Here is an 18,442-nt window from a genome sequence, read left to right as displayed (position 1 = left end):
GGAGTAGACCCTATCGTGATGTCACTCCATCGCCCCTCCCCCCCTTTTATTGCCACCAGAGGTTTTCAGCTGGTCTGCTTCTCACTGCCTTCTGGACCTCAGAACAAGTGTCTGTATTCTTGGTGTATAATGCAACACCTCTGCCCTTTTTTCCCTGCCTCTTTCCTGAACAAGCTTTACCCCTCTAGACCAATATTCCAGTCATGAGATTTATCCAAGTCAGTGATGCCAATTAAGTCATAACTTAGCTTGTGGGCAGACCTCTAAGATGTTGATCAGATTCCCTCAATGTTTCCCCTCTGACACCATTGTAATTTTCCATTCCCTCCCCTACATCTAGCCCTCTGTTAAGGTTGCTTTTTTTCTAATGTGCCTGCCCCTTGGATCCTAGCTTAAAGCCTTCCCCACTAGGCTGCCAACTGATGTCCAAAGATGCTCTTCTCCTTCTTGGTCAGGTGGACTCAAACTCTTCCCAGCAGTCCTTCCCGAAACAGCATTCCATGGTCAAGGTAGCCAATGCTATTCCATCTACACCATCTCTGCAGCCATGCATTCATCTCCAGGATTCATGTGTCCCTACCCTCAACCGAGGGGATGGACAAAAATATTGCCCGTGCCCCTGACTCCATCGACTTCACTTCCAGAGCCCAGTAGTCACTGCTGATCTGCTCAGGGTCAGACCTGGCAAGTATCATTAGTGCCTACATAGATGAGTGCATGCAGTAGTGGTCAGAGGGAATCCCAAAGCATTTCAACCCCTGATCTCCCCCACGAGTCAGGCATCCATATCCCCGTTTGACAGATGGGTATACCGAGGCAGAGGGGCAGTAACTTGCCAAGATCACAAACGTTAGAACCAAGGCATCTCTTTTCCATCTTCATACTCCAGCAGCTGCACATACTTCATTCATCTCTGGGGCTGATCTGTTTCCTGCTGCCTATACCTCCTTTCACACAGTCCTGCTAGAGCTCTGACCAAAGAACATGCAGATCAGGGGAAGGGCGAGTCAGATAGAGACATTGTGTGCAGGGTCTCTGGACTGAGACTCCAGAGTCCTGGATTCTACCCTCTGCTCTTTCACTGCTGGGTGACTCTGGCCACTCACTTCCCCCTCTTGATGTCTCCTTTTCCCCTCTGGAACAATGATACTGGCTAACTTTGTAACGTGCTTTGGGCTCTACAGGTGAGAAGTGCAGTTAAAGAGCTAGGTGGTAATTTTAATAACACACACTTGGATTGGAGCTTCTGTTCCACGGTGGAAGGTTACAGTTCAGAGGCTCCTTCGGAAGAGTAGTACAGGACAATGTCTCAGTGTTAAGAGCATCACGATACTTAAAATAAGCATCTTATGAACTGTGTTGGGGGTGGAATATCTAAGAGAGAAATGCCCTTTTTGTCATTACTGAAGATGGTCAAACTACTCCAAAGGCAATCGTGTAAGATCTAGGATTCCCTTTGGTCTTGGTCTTCCTGCTTCCTCCATCCACTCCCCACCTGTTAACTTTTGTCAATTGGCAAAAATGTGGCTGAGTGACCCCTGAGAGGCTCTCATCTGAGTACGCAGAGTTGGCCTGTGGAGTTGCCTAGCTTCACACGCTACTGTGGAATTGGAGGCACAAATGGTGACTTGGCCCCAGAACCGTTTTTCCACATTTGTCATTTGCCCCCTTCCCCCCACCCCCTTGCATAGTTCTGCTGACTGTGCCTGCAAACCAGCCACACGGATGTATGTACCTAGTCCTGGAATCCTGGCCCTGGCAGTGACTCTCCCAAAGGGGCTGTAATACTGCAGCAGAGTCTCGCAAAGGGGGCGAGTTCTCTGGCTCTTCCACTGTTCCGAGGGAGCAGAGAGAACTGCCCTAGGGCGTGCCTAGACTGGCCCTTTGTGTTCAGTTGAGGGTTCCTCTGCCTGAACTCCATTTATGCTCACTGCTCCTCCACCCACTAGACCTGCTTATTTGGTTTGCTTACTGCTTTCTGTTTTCCTGGCAGGTTTTCCCCAATGCCTCCCCGAGCTCAACAGGCTGCAAAGAGAACAGCGACGGCTCCCAGGAGAAAGCGAGAGCCTGCACTACCCAGCAGCTTGGTGAAGAAGATCTTTAGCCATTATGTGAAAGTGCCAGTGGCCAGAGATGCATTTAAGGTTGTTGAGAAGTGGTGAGTAGCAGCAGACTCCTCTCCTCCCAGCCCCCGTTACCTGCCCACAGACCTGCTGTCCTGTAGCCCTTTCCAGCTAAGTAGAGGAAGGTGTGGCAGGAAACAGGCCTGCAGAAGGTGCTGCCATGCAGTGAGAGAGAGGGGGCAAACTACATTCTCAGCGCAGACCTGGCCTGTCCATAAGCGCTCTTGGGGCTGGTGCAGTGCTCAGCACCCCATGCTGCTGGACAGGAGCCTTTGGTTTAGGGCCTGAGGTCTCCCTGTAAAGCAGCCATATTTGTATTACTTGAGTGTCTTTCTTGCTAGTAGTGGTATGGAGGGGTCCCCAGCCCTCTTCAGCTGGCAAGAACCTGGCTGTGGAACATGTCAGTGAGTGTGAAATGGGGTGTGGTGAAGGTTAGGACTTTGTGTGGTGCAGAACATACCAGGAAAGCTGTTCCAGTTCGGTGCTGTGGTATATTCTACCATCTACCAATCCCCACAGCTCTGGAGCTTTCTGACTGTCCTCGGGGTGGGGCCCCTCACATCTCTCCACTCCTGGAAGGCAGTGATCTGTGCTGTGATTAGTTGCAGCATAGATAGCCCTGTAGAAATGGCTGAGGAGGCGGCTTTTGTGCTTTGCCAACTGACTTCTCTCCTCTTCTCTAGCGTGGAGGTGTACTTCAGGCAGCTCAGTAACGACTTAGAGGCTTACACTATGCATGCTAGGAGGAAGACTGTGGAGGAAGCTGACCTGGAGCTCCTCATGAGAAGGTAAGGTGGAGTTTGTTCTATTATGTTGGTCACATGAAAGAGAAGTGCAAATAAGTGTACTCGTGGGAGCATTTCAAAAGCTCCCAAGGGGTGAAGAGTCTCTCACTGACAAATGGTTAGGAAGAGTGGGTGGGTGAGGACTATACAACCACAACTGGCATCTTGGAGCCCCAAGCTGGGTGGGAGCCTGTCGTCAGACTAGAAACTAGTTCCCAACAGGCTTTAACACTGATCTAACCCTTTGACTAGCAAGGTGCTGATCCCCTCTCCTGCTTTTAGTCCCCTGTGGCATCCCCTGGTAATGCTCCTGGCTGTAACACCTTCTGGAGCCAGAGGACAGTTTCCAGTGTTCCTGGGATCCTCAGAGTTAAGTCCGAATTTAGGGCAGTTCACTTGTAATATCAGTGTTCTCTGTAAATATTGGTATCCAAGGAGTGTCCAGTTTCCAGGCCCTGCAGGAAAGGAAGAAGCTAGTTCATCCATTTGTATGTAGCCAAGGATTCCAACACTCAGCTTCATTGTGTGTCTGTTCCTAACACAGCGCTTCGTTGGTGGCTCATGTTAACATAACAGTTACATACAGTCTATTGCTCCGCTCAGAAGCTGCCTGAGTAGATTTCGTGAAGCGCTCGGTTCTTTGGGTTTGCACAGTACTGTAGCTTCTTGACAAGGGTGTTTGACGTCTCTTCTTTGGGAAACGACTAAAATTTCTCCTGGGAGTAATGCTGCTTACCTGCAGCTCAGACAGCCCCCTGCCAATGACTGCTGCTTGGCGATTCACTTTAATCTTCACAGCCTGTGGATACTGGGCCAAGGAGCACGCTTGCTGGCTGGTGAGTTAGAACATTCACTAGCTGCTGAAGTGTTGGCAATGTCCTTGCCATGCCCAAAGCCTAGAAGAACCTTGACAAACCCTTCCTAAGTTCTGAGGCTCTTGTCCAGCTAAAAATCTGGGGTAGCTCTGAAGCCACCCAAGTCATTATCTCTCTCTCTTTGAAAAGCCCCGTGCTCACTCCATTCCAGTTCATTCAAGGCTACAGTTGCATTTGTGTCTAAAATGGGACTAACATTGGTTCTTCCAAGTTTATCAATCCGACTCCTAGATCGGACATTCCTGTCCCTCTGGTTGAGAAGTGTGCTAGAATTAGTGTGAACTGGCTGAGGGCCCGTCAGGTGTCCCTGGGCAGTGGTGGGAACTCTGCATGTGGAGTCCTGTTTGCATTTCAGAATAGTCTGATGTCTGATGTGCACATCCTCAGCTCCAGTTCAGGAACTGTTCTGGGCTCATAACTGAGAGAACAACATTTCATCCCCCTCCTGGACTTGGGGATTGACAGCCCCTTGCTGCCCTCCACAAGTAGGACACTGTGCCCAGGCCAGTTCTGTAAACAGCCTTCCTCGTACAAAAGCGCACAGCCTGTTGGTCACACCAGCTCGGAGAGCTGATCTCTTCCGCCCCCTCCCCCCAAGTGTTTCTGAGCATATACAGAGCAGGCTGGGTAAGAACTCCTCTGCTCGCTGGGGCTGAGCACATCTGGGACACCCACGCTGGGTGTGAGCGTGACAGCGCTTGTGCAGTGCTGACTGTATTTCCAATATTAACAGTGTAAAATGTCTTCTTTGAGCAAATCCCCAAGGGGTTTTGGGTACAACTCTTCTCCGGGTAGAAACAGTCTTATTAAATGGACCACACTGTTTGTTTTTCTTTTTCCCCTCCCTCCCCTCCCCTCTCCAATTGAAGACAAGGGCTGGTGACAGACAAGATGCCTCTACATGTGCTGATAGAGCGCCACCTTCCTCTGGAGCATAGGAAGCTACTGATTCCAGTTGCCATGAGTGGAAATAAAGTGATCCCTCACAAATAGATGTGTGCTGCCTGTGGCGTGCCTCAGGTGCAAGGGAACTTTACACCGCAGCAGAGACTGGCTTTAAGCTGCTTCGTGGTACCTGTCCGAGTCCCTGTGGCGGTCGTACATTAGAAACCCGAGTCAGGCCTAAGGGTGTTGAATAGCCAGTGGAGGTTATTCTCTTGAACTGATCCTCTGAGTTCTGCCTCCTGTCACTGACGCTCACTGGGTCTAAGTGACCAGTGGAGCCCTCCGGCTCATGGAAATGACTTCCCTGTGCTGTCTCCACATCACATGCCCAAGCAGACGAGCTGCTTTGTCTCCGAATGTGTAAACGTCAATAAAAGGTGGGTGTTTTGCAGCGCCCAAGTGCTGTGTGTTCCTAGGAACTGCTAGCCCCTTACATGGTCGCCCCGTCGCTGTGCTCACGCTCTTCGTAGGAACTGGCTGCCTGCTCTAAGGAGGTGTTTTAGGTGGTATCTTCGTTTGATCTTTAATCCTTGCTGCACGGACGAGCAGATACAGTGGGGTATCCATCTAGAGCAGTGGTTTTCAAACTTTTTTCCTGGGAACCAGTTGAAAGATAATTGATGCCCACAATCCACCCGAGCTGGGGATGAGGGTTTTGGGGTGTGGAAGGGGCTCAAGGCTGGGGCAGGGGGTTGGAGTTCAGAAGGGAGTCAAGGCTCTGGGCTGGGGCAAGGATGAGTTTGGGGTTTGGCAGGGTCAGGGCTGGAGCAGGGGGTTGGGATGCGGGAGGGAGGTCAGGGCTCTGGGCTAGGGGTGAGGGATTTGGGGTGCAGGAGAGGTCTCTGGGTTTGGGGAGGGTTGGGGTGTGGGAGGGGGTCAGGGGTTTGGGGTGCAGGAGAGGGTCAGGGCCTGCCTGGGGTGGGGCCAGGGATGAGGGGTTTGGGTGCAGGAAGGGGTTCTGGGTTTAGGGGGGGCTCAGGACTGGTGCAGGGTATTGGAGTGTGGACTTACCTCTCACAGCTCCTGGTCGGCGGCGCAGCTTCCCGCCCGCCCTGGCACCACGGACTGCGCCTGAAGCAGCCAGCAGCAGATCCAGCTCCTAAGCAGAGGTGCGCAAGTGGCTCCACGTGGCTCTCACCCACAGGCTCTGCACCCCTACCCCGAGCCAATGGGAGTGCAGAGCCGGTGTGCGGGGCAGGGGCAGCACGCAGAACCCCATGGGTCCCCCCTGCTGGCAGGGCCGCCCGGGGGAGGGGGTGCAAGTGGGGCAATTTGCCCGGGGCCCCGTGAGCCCTGGCCAAGAATCCTTTTCCTCACCCGGCAGCGTTCCGGCTCTTCAGCGGCAGGAGCCCTTCAGTCGCTCCGGATCTGCAGTGGCATTTCAGGGGCGGGTCCTTCAATGCTGCTGAAGACGTGGAGCGACTGAAGGACTCACCGCCGCAGACTGAGCGCCGCCTGGTGAGTATAAGCGCTCCCCCACTTTGCCCCAGGCCCCCTGAATCCTCTGGGTGGCCCTGGCTTCTGGGGCACAGGGTGGTGTCAGAACAGGTAGCTGGGCAGCACTGCAACAGGACTTCTAACGTCCTGGGCAGCAGTGCTGACTAGAGCAACCCACTGCCTTACCTGCCACCATCCAGTCCTGGGTCATGACCCCCACTTTGAAAAACGCTGATCGAGAGCAGCTCAGTCATTGGTGTTTCCAGCTTCTCCTAACCACCAGCAGAACCTTCACTTCCCAAGACCATTAGTAGACAGAGCTGGTTGCACCTTCGGCCTGCTGCCCTTGGTTCCTCACTCAGCTGTGCTGCCAGCTAATGTGTGGGCTCTTTCACAGCTGGACCCGCTTGGGCGGGTTCCTGGATAAGCAGAGCCAGTCCCTTTCAGCAGAGGGCAGGGGCTTAGGGCAGGGGCATGCGGGATGAGGAAGGGGGTCTCGTACCATGGGGAGAGGGGAAGCCAGGGCTAAATCCCAGCCAAAAATCTGTGTTGCTCTCTGTGTCCTGAAGGTTAAATAAACTCAAGCTTTTAGGCACAGAATGACCTCTAAAGTTGTCAGATTATAATTGGAGACAAGAAATCTACAGTTGGAATATCCAGAAGCTATTTTAACCCTAGAATTATTAACACTACAAATAAATATGACCAGCTCTAGTCCATTGCACTGCATGGTGCGTGAATGTAGGGCTGCTCTCTACCACGTGTGCCCCCATGTCTCCTCCAGCCCAGTACTATGAGCTCACACCACAGCTGGTAGAGACTGATCACAATTCAGTGAAATGCTCCTGGCTAGTCACTGAATTCCACCCACTTACACCACACTCACCATTATTCTTCTGTCAAGGGGGTTCCAGATTTCTGTGCACCCACTCCAGTAGTTTGGATTCTAGCTACACTATGCTGTTATGTTGCTTTCCCTGCTCAGCGTAGACTTTTCCTGGTGTGGAGGTGCACAGACACAATGCCATGCTCCAGGTGTAAGCTCGGCAGAAGCATTCAGCACCCCCTACCCTAGTCCAGCTGAGCTATGGTGCTTCTGCACCCTGAATGTTTTGGGGCTGTTCTTGCTGACATTCCACTTCATGCTTGCACCCAATTGGTGTGTGTTACCTCAGCTACGGCTCTCCTGCCTTTCAGCTTTCCCCAGTCTGTGGTAGGGGGACGGGAGCAGGCCAGATGTTTACATTCTAGCAGGGTGACTCTTAGCTTGTTTACGCCACCACCTAGCAACTTAGAGCTGCTTCCTGACCCTCATCTCTGCCATTTGGCCCATCGCAGCAGAGGCCTAACGGAATTCAGAGAGGAGCAGCCCTGAGTGGGCAAACACTGGTAAGGATTAGTGAATGGCTGTGCAAAGTTACCAATACCCACTTCGCCCTTTCCCCTGGGGCAGGAGTCTTCGGGCTTGTCCGCAGGGCCACTTCTCCAGTTCTACCTGTGGAGTTAGACTGCTGTAAGTCCTGGGGCGACACTCTTAATTTGGGACGAGAGGGACTTTTTTGGGTTTAGCTTAAACCAACTTCCGAACTGCCAGAACCTAACTGAAAAAGGCACTCTCCCACTGGAATAAGTGTCCCCACAGAGCTACAGCAGTATTCCTGGAGCAGTTTAAATTCACACCCCCCCTTCTAGCAGCATCACTTCCCCATGTAGCCAAGCTCTTCTTTAGAAATCTTGCTCTTGTGAAAACTTGCCTGACTTCTCAAAACCAGCAAAGAGGAGTGGTGGGGTCTTTTAAACGGCTAGGATCTAATTTGCCAGGTTGTTGAGTACCTGCACCCCACCCTTGGCCTTTGAGGAGGGCTTGCAGGTCTCAGCAGCTGTGACAAAGCAAGGAGTGGAGTGTTTGTGAAAACCGACATTGCCATCCCTAGAGACTAGCAGTCGCAGGCCTCCACCTTGCTTTGGAGGGATGAGCTGCCTCTGCTGGGACTGTGAACCCTGCTCCCGGAGAGCTGAAATTAAACTATTTACCAAGGGCACTGAGCTGCAGGAACTCATCTGCTTGAGCTGGCTGCTCTGCTGCTGATCCAAACCAACCCTCTCTGGTGTTAAGGATCAGTTAGCCTGGAAACAAACTCAGTGCAGTCGCCCCTAGGAGTAGCCTTTTGTAAAGCCAGACACAAGTATTTAGCTGAGTCCATAATGGGTGAGACAAGCCCTTTAACTAAGGGTAGGCCCCTGCCTCTCCCCACTCTGAGAGGCTTGTGTAGATCTCTTCAGGATGGGCGCCTATTCGTTTGGTGTCTCCAGCCAGCAGCCTTTCAACCACTGTGTCCACAGGCAGGGAGCCAGTCTGATCCCACTGCTCTTTTGAGGCCTGGAAGGCCAGGCAAACGTAGGCATCCAGCGTTAGGTCGTCAATAGCAGGATCAATGGCACAGAACGCTGTCTTCAGATCGTCCACTTCCACTTCCCTGTGTACGAAAGCAAGCCCAACAATACTGTGATGTCTATGAGCCCAGGAAATCCTTGTAGATTAATGCAGCATGGGGCATCTATGCCCATGTCCTGGGGACCAAGGACTCTTCCCATGATTCCCCCTCTGCCTTCTCTGGCAGCCTGGGTTCTGTATTACTGTGTTGCAAAGTCAAGCTCTCAAACGTTAGGAATTGCCAGAATTATGGCTGACTCCATGACCTTAAGCCAGCTGCCTTGTGTGGCTCCACTGTGACATAGCTCATGCTATTTCCTGTCTCAATTTTGTGCACAGGACGGACGGTGCTCGGGATGAGAAGCTATTCGATATTTTGTTTTCTCCTCATTGTTCAGTGTGTGTAGCCCTGGGACTTTACTTACTGTCACTCTTCAACCCTGCTCCGAAGACAGAGCCGTTACCTTTCTCACGGGATTTCTGTGATGCTCGTTTCTACAGTGTCAGAGCTTCAGAGTCACTGATTTGCAGAATGAGGGGAGAGGATGGCATTTGCCCCTTTGTCAGAGGCGGAGCTGGGGCACAGAGTTGAAGGTCAAATGTCCACTAATTTGAGGTGCCCAATTTGAGACACTTAGGACCTACTTTTTCCAAGTGCTTGGCCTCATATGGCACTTGCTATGTTCAGCACACAGCTCCCATTGATGAGCTCAGCTCTCCTGGCAATCAGACCCAGCAGCACACAGGCACTCCTCTGTGGCAGAGGCAGGGTTGGACTTCAGTTCTCCAGGGCAACATTCAACTGCCTTCACCATAAGACCATCCTGTCTCTTCCTGCAATCCCCTGCCTCATTCACTGCACACCTGCCAACTTCTGCAAGAAATGAACCTGGGGTCCCACAGCCAACAGCCTCTTTTACTACACAGCCCTGATTCGTCCCCAGAGCAGGTCCAGCCCGTGCACTGAATCAAGCAAGGTCATGGGGAGAAAACAGCAAATAATTAGTCTGTATCATAATGAAGATGCAGAAGGGGGGACTGAATGAAGGTTGCATGGTACCCTTAATTCTGTCATTGCCTAACTCGAGTGCTTGCTTGACTTTGCAACCTTACGTTAATAACGTTCTTCCACTTGTGTTTGTGTATAATTTCTAGGTCCTACAAAAAGCAAAGAAATCCCACCATGTGTCAGCATATTGACACCATGTGGGTCATCAGCAGGGCTGGAACCTTTAGAGCCATGGCTCAGATCTCTGCCACTTCAGCTGAGTAACTGACAGCAGTAGTCGATTTTAACCTCAATGGCGAGCAGCACTAGAGAGGGATGGGATGCTTTGCCTGCTGATTTGCTGACAGCAGAGGAATGTTGAGACTCAGGCACCTTGGGTCCTGTTCCAGACTCGAAGAGGCTCTCTGGCGGGCACAGACTATTCCGCCCACTCTCCCCCCACCCCAACTTGATCTTTCTGCTCTGTCCCCTCCCACTGGTCTCTTCCCCATCCCTCCATCCCTTGCTGTTTGTCCCACTGCATTCTCCTCACCAAGCCAGTCCCGCTCTCCACTTCTCATCCCAGTTTCAGTCTCCTTGTCCAGCCAACCTTACTCTGACCTCTCCAGCCTCTTAGGCCCAGTCTCCTTGTCCAGCCCTCCAGCTCCTTCTCTGCCAGCTCCTTGCTCAGACAGGCCAAGTTCTGCCCCTCTGGCTCTTCATCCAATATCTCTGTCTGCTGCACCCTGGCCTCCAGTCACTCCCCCTACCCCACTGGCTCCCAGTTTTCTCCTTCAGGCTCTTCTTAGTCTTTCCTCCCTCCCCCAGGTTCCTGGACCCAGTCTCCTTGCTCAGCCTCTCCCAGTTCTCCCCGTGTACCTCAGCTTCTCATCAAATCAGCCTCACCTGTGCCCCACAAGTTGTCAGCTGGGCTGGGGTGGGAATCTCAGGCCAACTCCTCAGCTGATATGTCTTCCCCCTCACCCAAGTTTCCATCTCAGGCTCCTCTGACTCAACTCCTAGTCCCAGTTTCCCTTTCCCTATCCCCCAGTCTCCCCCTCCTTCCTGCTGGTTCCTTGTCCTGATGAACTCACTCTGCCCCCTCCATCTTCAAATCATGCAGCTTTCTCCATTGCAGCCCAGAGTGGCCCCTGCAGGGAAAGTCCTGCTCAGCCCTGGGCTGGAGTATGCTCACCATGGACAGACTTGTCAGGGAATGGAGCTGCTAAAATCTAAGGCTGGACTGACATTGTGCACACTGCAATTTTACAGAGGCTTATATCTTGGCAGATTTTCCCGGGGCTGGTAAAAGCCTCAGCCTGACACAAGTCACCCACTTGCCAAGTTTCAAGTCCCTGTTCCAAAGCATTAGAGCATCTCAAGAACGAGGTGGATGGAATCTTTTAACACAAGTGAAACAATGTCTTGTCCTCTAGCCTAATTCTCGGCAATGGCTGAAACTTTCTAAAACAATTCACCCCAGGGCAGATGCTCAACAAGGAAAATTTCAACCCACTTGGTTAAAGTTACAAGCAAGTGACAACAGGGTCTTCTACTGGGATGTGTCAGGGAGCCTTAATACCAGGTGCTGCTACCAGCCCTGCCTGGGATAATCAATCTGGGGACAGAGTAAAATGTGCGTATTGTGGTGGTAGCCAGCAGCCCCCATCAGGATCAGGCCCGTGGTGCTGAGCCTGCACTAGTCCTCAAGAGCCCTGCTCCCCAGGCTCAGACACTGGCAGTCTGTAAGGGCAGTGGTGTGTGTGGTAGAGCAGGGGGGCAGGTGAAGTGCGTCTGGTGATAAGCTGGAACCCACTCAGATTTCAGTGCTGCGTGGGTTACCTCCCCCTCTGCTATTCGCTCCTCTCCCAGAGGTAATTACAGGAACTCCTCACTTAATGTTGTTGTTCTGTTCCTGAAAAATGCAGCTTTAAACGAAACAATGTTAAGCGAATCCCGTTTCCCCATAAGAATTAATGTAAGGGGTGGGGGGGGGTTAGGTTTCAGGGAAATTTTTTTCACCAGACAAAAAAACTATATAATGGGTGTGTGTGTATATATATATGCACAGTATATGTTTTAAACAAACAATTTAGTACTGTTCACAGCTATGATGCCTGTGAAGCCTGGCTGAGGGGGTGGAAGAGGGAGGGCTATTTCCCAGGGAATGCCTTACTGCTAAATGATGAACTAGCACTTGGCTGAGCCCTCAAGGGTTAACACATTGTTAATGTAGCCTCTCATCAAGGCAGCACGAACAGGAGGGAGGGGAGACAGCATAGCAGACAGACAGATACACACCTTGTGTGTGTGTGTGTGTGTGAGAGAGAGAGAGAGAGAGAGAGATATGCACACTGCCCCTTTAAGTAAGTTGACCCACTCTTAAGTGCATTGTCTTTTTAAGTGGATCAGGAAGTTGAGACAGCAGCTGCTGCCTCAAGCTCGCTCTGTCTCTCCCTGTGTGTCCCCTCCCTGCTCTATATGGAGAAGGGGTAAGTAAGTGGGGTGCAGGAGCAGGGGGGAGGGAGACACCCTGACATTAGCGCACACACACCCGTACCCGCCCTGCTGGTTCACTCCAGTTCCAAGCCCCCCACCAGCTAGCTGCAACGGGCTGCTCTTCCTGCAAGCAGCAGACAAAGCAGGCGGCTGCCAAACGACATTAGAAGGGAGCATTGCACAACTTTAAACGAGCATGTTCCCTCATTGATCAGCAACGAAACAACGTTAACCGGGACACCTTTACGTAAGGAGTTCCTGTACAATGGGAAAGGCTGCCTTCAGGAGGCGCTCTCCTGAAAGGTGGCCCATTCCGTTTGGCAGCACTAAGCTGAGGGTTGCTCTGAACACTGTCTGAACAGCTGCTAGGTGAGGGAGAGGGTTGAATTCTGAATGATCCCTTGGCTAGGTAGGTGGCATGACAATTGCTGCTGCTGGCCAGCTAGAAATTGATGATTGTCTTGTCCACCTCTCCATCCCGTCTGTTAGGCTGCGTATGCCCTTTGGAGCAGGGGCTGCCCGTTCTGTCTGTACAATGGGGTCCGCCCCAGTGGTGACCACACGCTCCACATCCGGTGCCTTTGGAGAGGTCCCAAAAGCATTGGCCCTGTTCCGGCTGGCTCACCCCAGTTACTGCATTGTCCCTTCTGAGTTATTACTCACACTGGCTCATTCCCCACCCCTGCCCACGGTGAGCACCCTGAGCTCACTGCCAGGCAGCTGCACCAGATGATCCTGCGCCCACCATAGGATTACTTCGCAATCCAAGAGGGGAACAGAAAACATGGGATCTGAACAGCTCAGCTACTCACAGCGTGTTGCCCAGTTCGTTCCTCAGTTCTCTCAGATACTCCTGCTTCTCGCTAGCATATTGGCTCTTGATCTTTGCAATGAAGGGCTCAGCGTTGCCCTCCTCATCCTGAAAGAGACAGCAGGGCCCTTAGCACCAGAGCTTGGCTCTTGTGCACTGCTCCACCGCAAGCCCCAGCAGCACAGAGGCAGCCACCCCCCTGGGTGTGTATTAGAGACTTGGATCTGGGGGCTCTTAATGCACTGAAGCAGCATCCTTTGTGCCAGCAGGACTGGGGTGTAACCAGTGCTCTGGCTGCTGACAGCTGCTGCATCCACTGATCCCCACTTCTGCCAGCCGCCTGGAGCTGCTTTCAGAGAGAGCAAAGATTTTGGGTGCAGTACCCAGAATCCCACTCCCTGCTGCTTTCCTACCCAAGGCCAGCCAGAGCACTGGCTCGCCTAGCCAGCTAGCAGCATGCTGGAATGGGGACCTCTAGCACTCCGGGACTGAGGGGAGCTGAGCTCTGGGGACATGAAGCAGGGCATGTGGAATGGAGGGTTAAATGCTGCCCAAGCGGGTGGAGACTGGCAGGGGACCTGCAGTGCACAGGCAGTGAGTGAGACATGAGCAGGTAGAAGGAGCAGAAAATACAGGCTTTAGGGACTATGGGGAGCACTGGAGGACCATCAAACCCTGAGCTTTTCTGCCTGGGCTCCAGCTGCATCCTCGCTGCAAAGTAGGCAAGTCAGAGCCCACCTGGAGTCTAGTCTCTACCCCAGCCAGGAAAGCCAGCCCAGGCCAGGAGTTATACATGGGAACGGTGGGGTGGGGTAAGCCTGCAGTGAGCACATGCTGTAGGAGTCATGTTAAAAGGTGGACTTTGCACCTCACTACATTGGCACTTACTTAACACACACAGCTGGTGGCAGCAGAGGCTCCTCCAGCACTTTACACCTGTAGAGCCTCCCCACCCGCAGGAGAAGCACAGCGTTTGCCCCACTGTCCAGAGACTGGGGTAGAGAGAGGGGAGACTGGCACAGGCAGGAGCTGACCTCCTGCTGCTCAATCACTCTAACTTCACCAACCTAAGTGCGATGCCTCTTGTGGAGGTGGAGTTGTTAAGTTGGGGTTACACCCCTGGGAGCTGTTTTTGTGTAGCCGCATACAGAGTTAGGGCAACATAAGCTGCCTTACATCACCCTAACTCCGGTGTAGACCAGGTCTAAGTCAAGTCACGAAGGGCTGGGATTTAAGAGCTGTGTGTCTTAGAGGCTGTGGCTTCAGCCTTGGCTTTTGTTGGAAATGGTGCAGGATACCTGCAAACGATGTTCCTGAACGCTGGGTTCATGCCCGTTTTTGCTTCCTTCTGATGTCATGTGACAGGGTGGCCAGAGACCTGGGATCAGTCCGTCCTGGTCAGTTGTCAGAGCCAGCCGGGAAGGGAGGAAGTGATTATCAATGCCAGCAAGTGGCTCTATTGAGGGGGGCCTGCAGGGAGAAGCTACAGGAAGGGGCCGTTTCCCGGGGGAAGGGAGATGCCAGCTGGGAAGCCCCAGGAGGGCTGGCTGGTGAAGCCCCAGCTGGAAGTTTTGGTTTGCTTTTGTGAGTTTGTCATGACTGGGACAAAAAATGGATCTCAGAACCAAGGGCTGACGAGTAACTGGTTGTGGCTGGCTGATGATACCCCCGGGTGGTGAGGAGACAGATGAGCTGGGAGGGGTTTGTTACAACAAATACTTTTCTAACCTCGCAAACATAAGGAAGGTTAAGTCTCCTCCTCACTGGATTCTGCATAGTGCAGTGAAGCCTAAAACCAGGACTTAGGCACCTAAGTCTGGGGTTAAGGCATCTAAGTCCCTTTGTGGATCCCACCCCCAGTCACCAGAGTCCTCCAGAGCAGGCAAGACCTATAATGTCTAATGGAAAAAACAAAGGTGAAGCAGCTTTGAGGCCTTGTGATGGGGCTTAACCCCCATCACCTGCACGGCTAGCAAATGCACCCAATTAATCGTGCTGTGCACTGAGGGAGTGAATAGCTAATTGGCTCCTGGCTGGAGGGGGCAGAGCTAAGCCATAATACGTAGACTGAAGGAGCTCAGATGAGCGAGAGATGGCAGAGGAGATAGGTCCCTGGCTGAGAGAAGCCCAGGGTGCATGTACAGAGAAACAGGGACAGTGTAGGCTCCTGCCAGGGAAGTAGAGAGGAAAAGACTTCAGTAGCCCCAGAGGATAGGAGAACTGCTCAATTTTGGTTGGATTTGTTTATGAGATCCTGGAAGGAGTCTGAACTTAAGTGACTTGGCCAGAGGGTAGAGCCACAGAAGACTTGGGGCTACAGACACGTGGCCAGCAGGAGGTGCTGGAGCTGGAGGCAATGCCCCACACCAGTGCAAGGGTGAGTGAGCCATGCCATAGGCCTCCTTTACTCATCATAAATGAGAGGGCGTGAGGTCCATCTTCATCCTTTGTAGGCTGCTTTCAGGATGTAGATGCTACAGTGGGGACTGCAGTTCCATTAGCATGTGGCTTCAAACCATTCTTCCTTAGCTAAACCTAAACCAGAAGAAAGAGTCAGGAAGCTGCAGCCTACCTCCATGAATAAGGATCTGTAGTCGATGAGTTCCTCTGGGCTTTCTGCCCTGTACCTGCTCGCATCTATTAGTTCTTGGATCTGATCACTACTTTTCAAGGGAAAAGCTGCCCTCAGTGCCAGGCTGTATGGAGAAAGAGAGGAACACACAAACACAGGTATATGTGGTACAATAGCATGTGCATGGACACACACTCTGAGTGTGACCAAGCTCTCCAATCAAGCGGTGCATGGCTGTGCATCATGCTGTTAGCCGTGTAGCACCCTCAGAGGCCAGCACTCCAGGAGCAGGTTTTTAAGAGCTCAGCATTTGCAATCAGGGCAGAATCTTCAGACAAGTTCAGCTCCTGTGCAGTCATCAAAACACGGGTCCCGTTTACACTAGAGCTCAGCATGTGTGTGCATGCTGGGTGCTGAGCTCTTGGAAAATGTGGCCCCAACTTGAATGGATGATTCTATCAGGACATCTCCCAGGAAACCACTGTAATCTGGCACTTGTCAGTTGCTACAACAGTTGCTTAACTGGGCAAGAATGAGCAAAAATGATCCTTAGAGCAGAATGTTCAGATGTATTTTGTCCTGGTATTCAGTGCTGGATTTCCCAAAGAACCTAGGCTCCCCTCTGGGCACTAAAATACATGGCCAGACTCCAGCAGAGCTTTGCAAAGTGGGTGCCAAATGCTTTTGGAAATCCACTCCAGACTGTGGGTGCTGAGCACCTGGCAACCTGGTCCTGAGCACTTCAGAAAATTGGACCCCAAACCGGGACTCATTTTGCTGGTGCCAGAGTGTTACAGGGTGTCTTAGCCAGAGTCTTGTAATACAGCTGTTAGCAGAGTGGTGAGATTCTGCCCTCTGGTGGACTCATAAGTTCTGCTGAAGCCTCTGGCCCTGTGCAGAGTTAGCTGAGGGCAGAATGTAGCCCAAGACAGAGATGCAGATGGTGCCTATGGAACTGGTGTTCTCTGCGGGCATGTGCACAGCTGTGGCAGATCACTCTGCAGGGGAGAGAACCAGTGAAACCTGCTGATGAAACTGGAAATGCAACGCAACTCTGCTTCTGACTAGTTCACTCCCTGCCATCACAGGGGCTTGGAGTACTGGGGCACCTGTCTCTCCTGTTCTCTCCCTGTGGCACACAAGAGTGAGTCTCCTGGGGACTACAATACTATGGCATAACTGAGTCCTTGGGCTCAGTGTAGGGGTAACTAGGTGAAATGTAGTGGCGGGTGATATACAGGAGGTCACAGTGGGTGATTGAATGGACCTGGCTGGCCTTAAACACCATGAAGCTCTAAGCTCTTCTCCCCTGGATGGCAGGGCTCGGACAGCCGCAGCACCTCTTACCTGAACTGTTCCGTCATGAGCGCTCCGCTGTTTGAGCTGTCGCTGGCCATCAGCTCCTTCAGCAGGTTGGCGATTAGCTGGTTCTGGCCATGGTATAGTCCTTCATCCACCTGTGAAACAAGAAGGGTCCACAGGTCACTGACACACCTCTGAGGGGCTAGACTCCCGGAGTAGAAGGGAAGTCAGGGTAGTAATGGGGAAGATGGCACCACCCAGAGGCAGCACCTCATTTCTGGTGATTTACAAATAATTAAGCAAGACAGAGGGCGCTCCCCTCCCCCCCCCACCCCACGGGGCTGGTATTCTATTCACTTATTACAGAACATCCATCCTTCCAAAGCGGTTCCTGTGCAATGATATACTAGACCAGTGAAGTGCAGCCCTCTCTGGGGTGGAGCGCAGCAGCCAGAATACCAGCACATTGCACGACACAGTGAGGGATGGTGCTGAGGCAATCCCTCACCTTAATGGGCAGCAGACAGGATCTCTGCTGTGACAGCCCCACGTGCAATGAACAGCTGCATGCAAGTCAGCTTCTTAGCCAGAAGATGGAGACTTTCATTGCCCTCATGGCTGAGAGTATCCATGCCTCTCAGCGACTCTTGAGCAGGACGGATGTAACTCCTGGGCCGCCGTTTCTATGCAGTATCCAGAGCAGGGTGTGTACAGGGTACTGGCGACGTAGGAAGAATACAGCCAGAGGCATGAGGAAATGCAGGAGACTTTTCCATCTCCATAGACCAGGGAGGGTGGAAATGAACCTGGCTGGGCTGCCCAGCCCATGGGAGCACTGCAGCTGGGAGCCATGCTGTTTTGTGAAGTGTAAAGGACTAGATGTCTGGGGAGTGAAGGGGGTTGTAAGTATGTAGCTGAGCAAACTGTGGCTTCTGACACCAGTGGGAGGATGTGATGTGATCAGTGCTCCTGAAAGAACAGGGGCCTTCCAATAGGTACCTGAGAGTTTCCACAAGGTGCTGAGTACCCTCACTCTCGTTGTGAGCGGTGGGGTGCGTGAGTGCTCAGCTCCCCACAGGGCTGTCCCCCATTTCCCTCGCTCTCACGCTCAAGGAAGCAGAGGTAGGACACCAGGTTCCTGGGCCACTCACCTTCCCACTCAGTATGTCATAGAACAAGCTCATGGCTTCGTTTGATCGGTACAGCTTGATGTTTTCATAGATGGTGTAAGCCCATTCGAAGGCAGAGGAGTCTCCATACTTCTTCTGGAGGTAGCTAAGGAAGAACTCTGGAAGGCTGGATTGCTTCCCTTTCTGCAAAAAACATGACAGCTGCTCCAGAAAACAGACTGAGGCTGGAGGGGGCTGATCCCTTCAGAGCTGCTCCTGAGCTCCAAACACCAGAGAAGACCCAGGCCACCTTCCTTCTCCTGAAGGTGTTCACAGCTGGATGAAGCACAGTAACTCCAGCAGTCCCCTGGACCTGAGCAGTGGATATCACTCCCTGTCCCTAAACAGGAGATATTCCTAAATGAAGAGTGGCCACTGGGCTGAGCACTACATCTCCTCCTCCCACCCCATATTCGTAGGACCTCCATACCCTCTCTTGGAACCACACAATTGCACATCCTGCCCTCTGCCAGCACATCTGGACAATGCCATTCTGGCCAGG

At 52.4% G+C, this 18,442-nt stretch overlaps 2 protein-coding genes across 8 annotated transcripts in view; one reads left to right on the top strand and one right to left on the bottom strand.

The window, feature by feature from the left end:
• The window catches only part of CENPT (centromere protein T), a 39,131-nt gene extending 33,964 nt beyond the window's left edge, over window positions 1–5,167 (top strand). Inside the window, exons 12-14 of the mRNA XM_075073734.1 lie at window positions 1,994–2,158; window positions 2,807–2,911; window positions 4,653–5,167. Coding sequence (XP_074929835.1) covers window positions 1,994–2,158; window positions 2,807–2,911; window positions 4,653–4,776 — 394 coding nt within the window. The 3' untranslated portion in view covers window positions 4,777–5,167. The remainder of the gene's footprint in view (window positions 1–1,993; window positions 2,159–2,806; window positions 2,912–4,652) is intronic.
• A 1,598-nt stretch (window positions 5,168–6,765) lies between these two features.
• TSNAXIP1 (translin associated factor X interacting protein 1) overlaps window positions 6,766–18,442 on the bottom strand; it is a 52,026-nt gene continuing 40,349 nt past the window's right edge. For 4 of the 7 annotated variants that reach the window (XM_032788503.2, XM_032788504.2, XM_032788508.2 and 1 more), the window contains 5 exons: window positions 17,923–18,084; window positions 16,817–16,926; window positions 15,470–15,593; window positions 12,899–13,005; window positions 6,766–8,642 (listed from right to left, as the gene is read on the bottom strand). In XM_032788503.2, coding sequence (XP_032644394.1) covers window positions 8,393–8,642; window positions 12,899–13,005; window positions 15,470–15,593; window positions 16,817–16,926; window positions 17,923–18,084 — 753 coding nt within the window. In that variant the 3' untranslated portion in view covers window positions 6,766–8,392. The remainder of the gene's footprint in view (window positions 8,643–12,898; window positions 13,006–15,469; window positions 15,594–16,816; window positions 16,927–17,922; window positions 18,085–18,442) is intronic. The other 3 variants (XM_032788506.2, XM_032788507.2, XM_032788505.2) reach the window with 3 other exon arrangements.

Source organism: Chelonoidis abingdonii, chromosome 19 (genome assembly GCF_003597395.2).
Source record: "Chelonoidis abingdonii isolate Lonesome George chromosome 19, CheloAbing_2.0, whole genome shotgun sequence".
Classification (NCBI taxonomy): Eukaryota; Metazoa; Chordata; order Testudines; family Testudinidae; genus Chelonoidis; species Chelonoidis abingdonii.
This window is presented reverse-complemented; position numbering and strand designations above follow the sequence as displayed.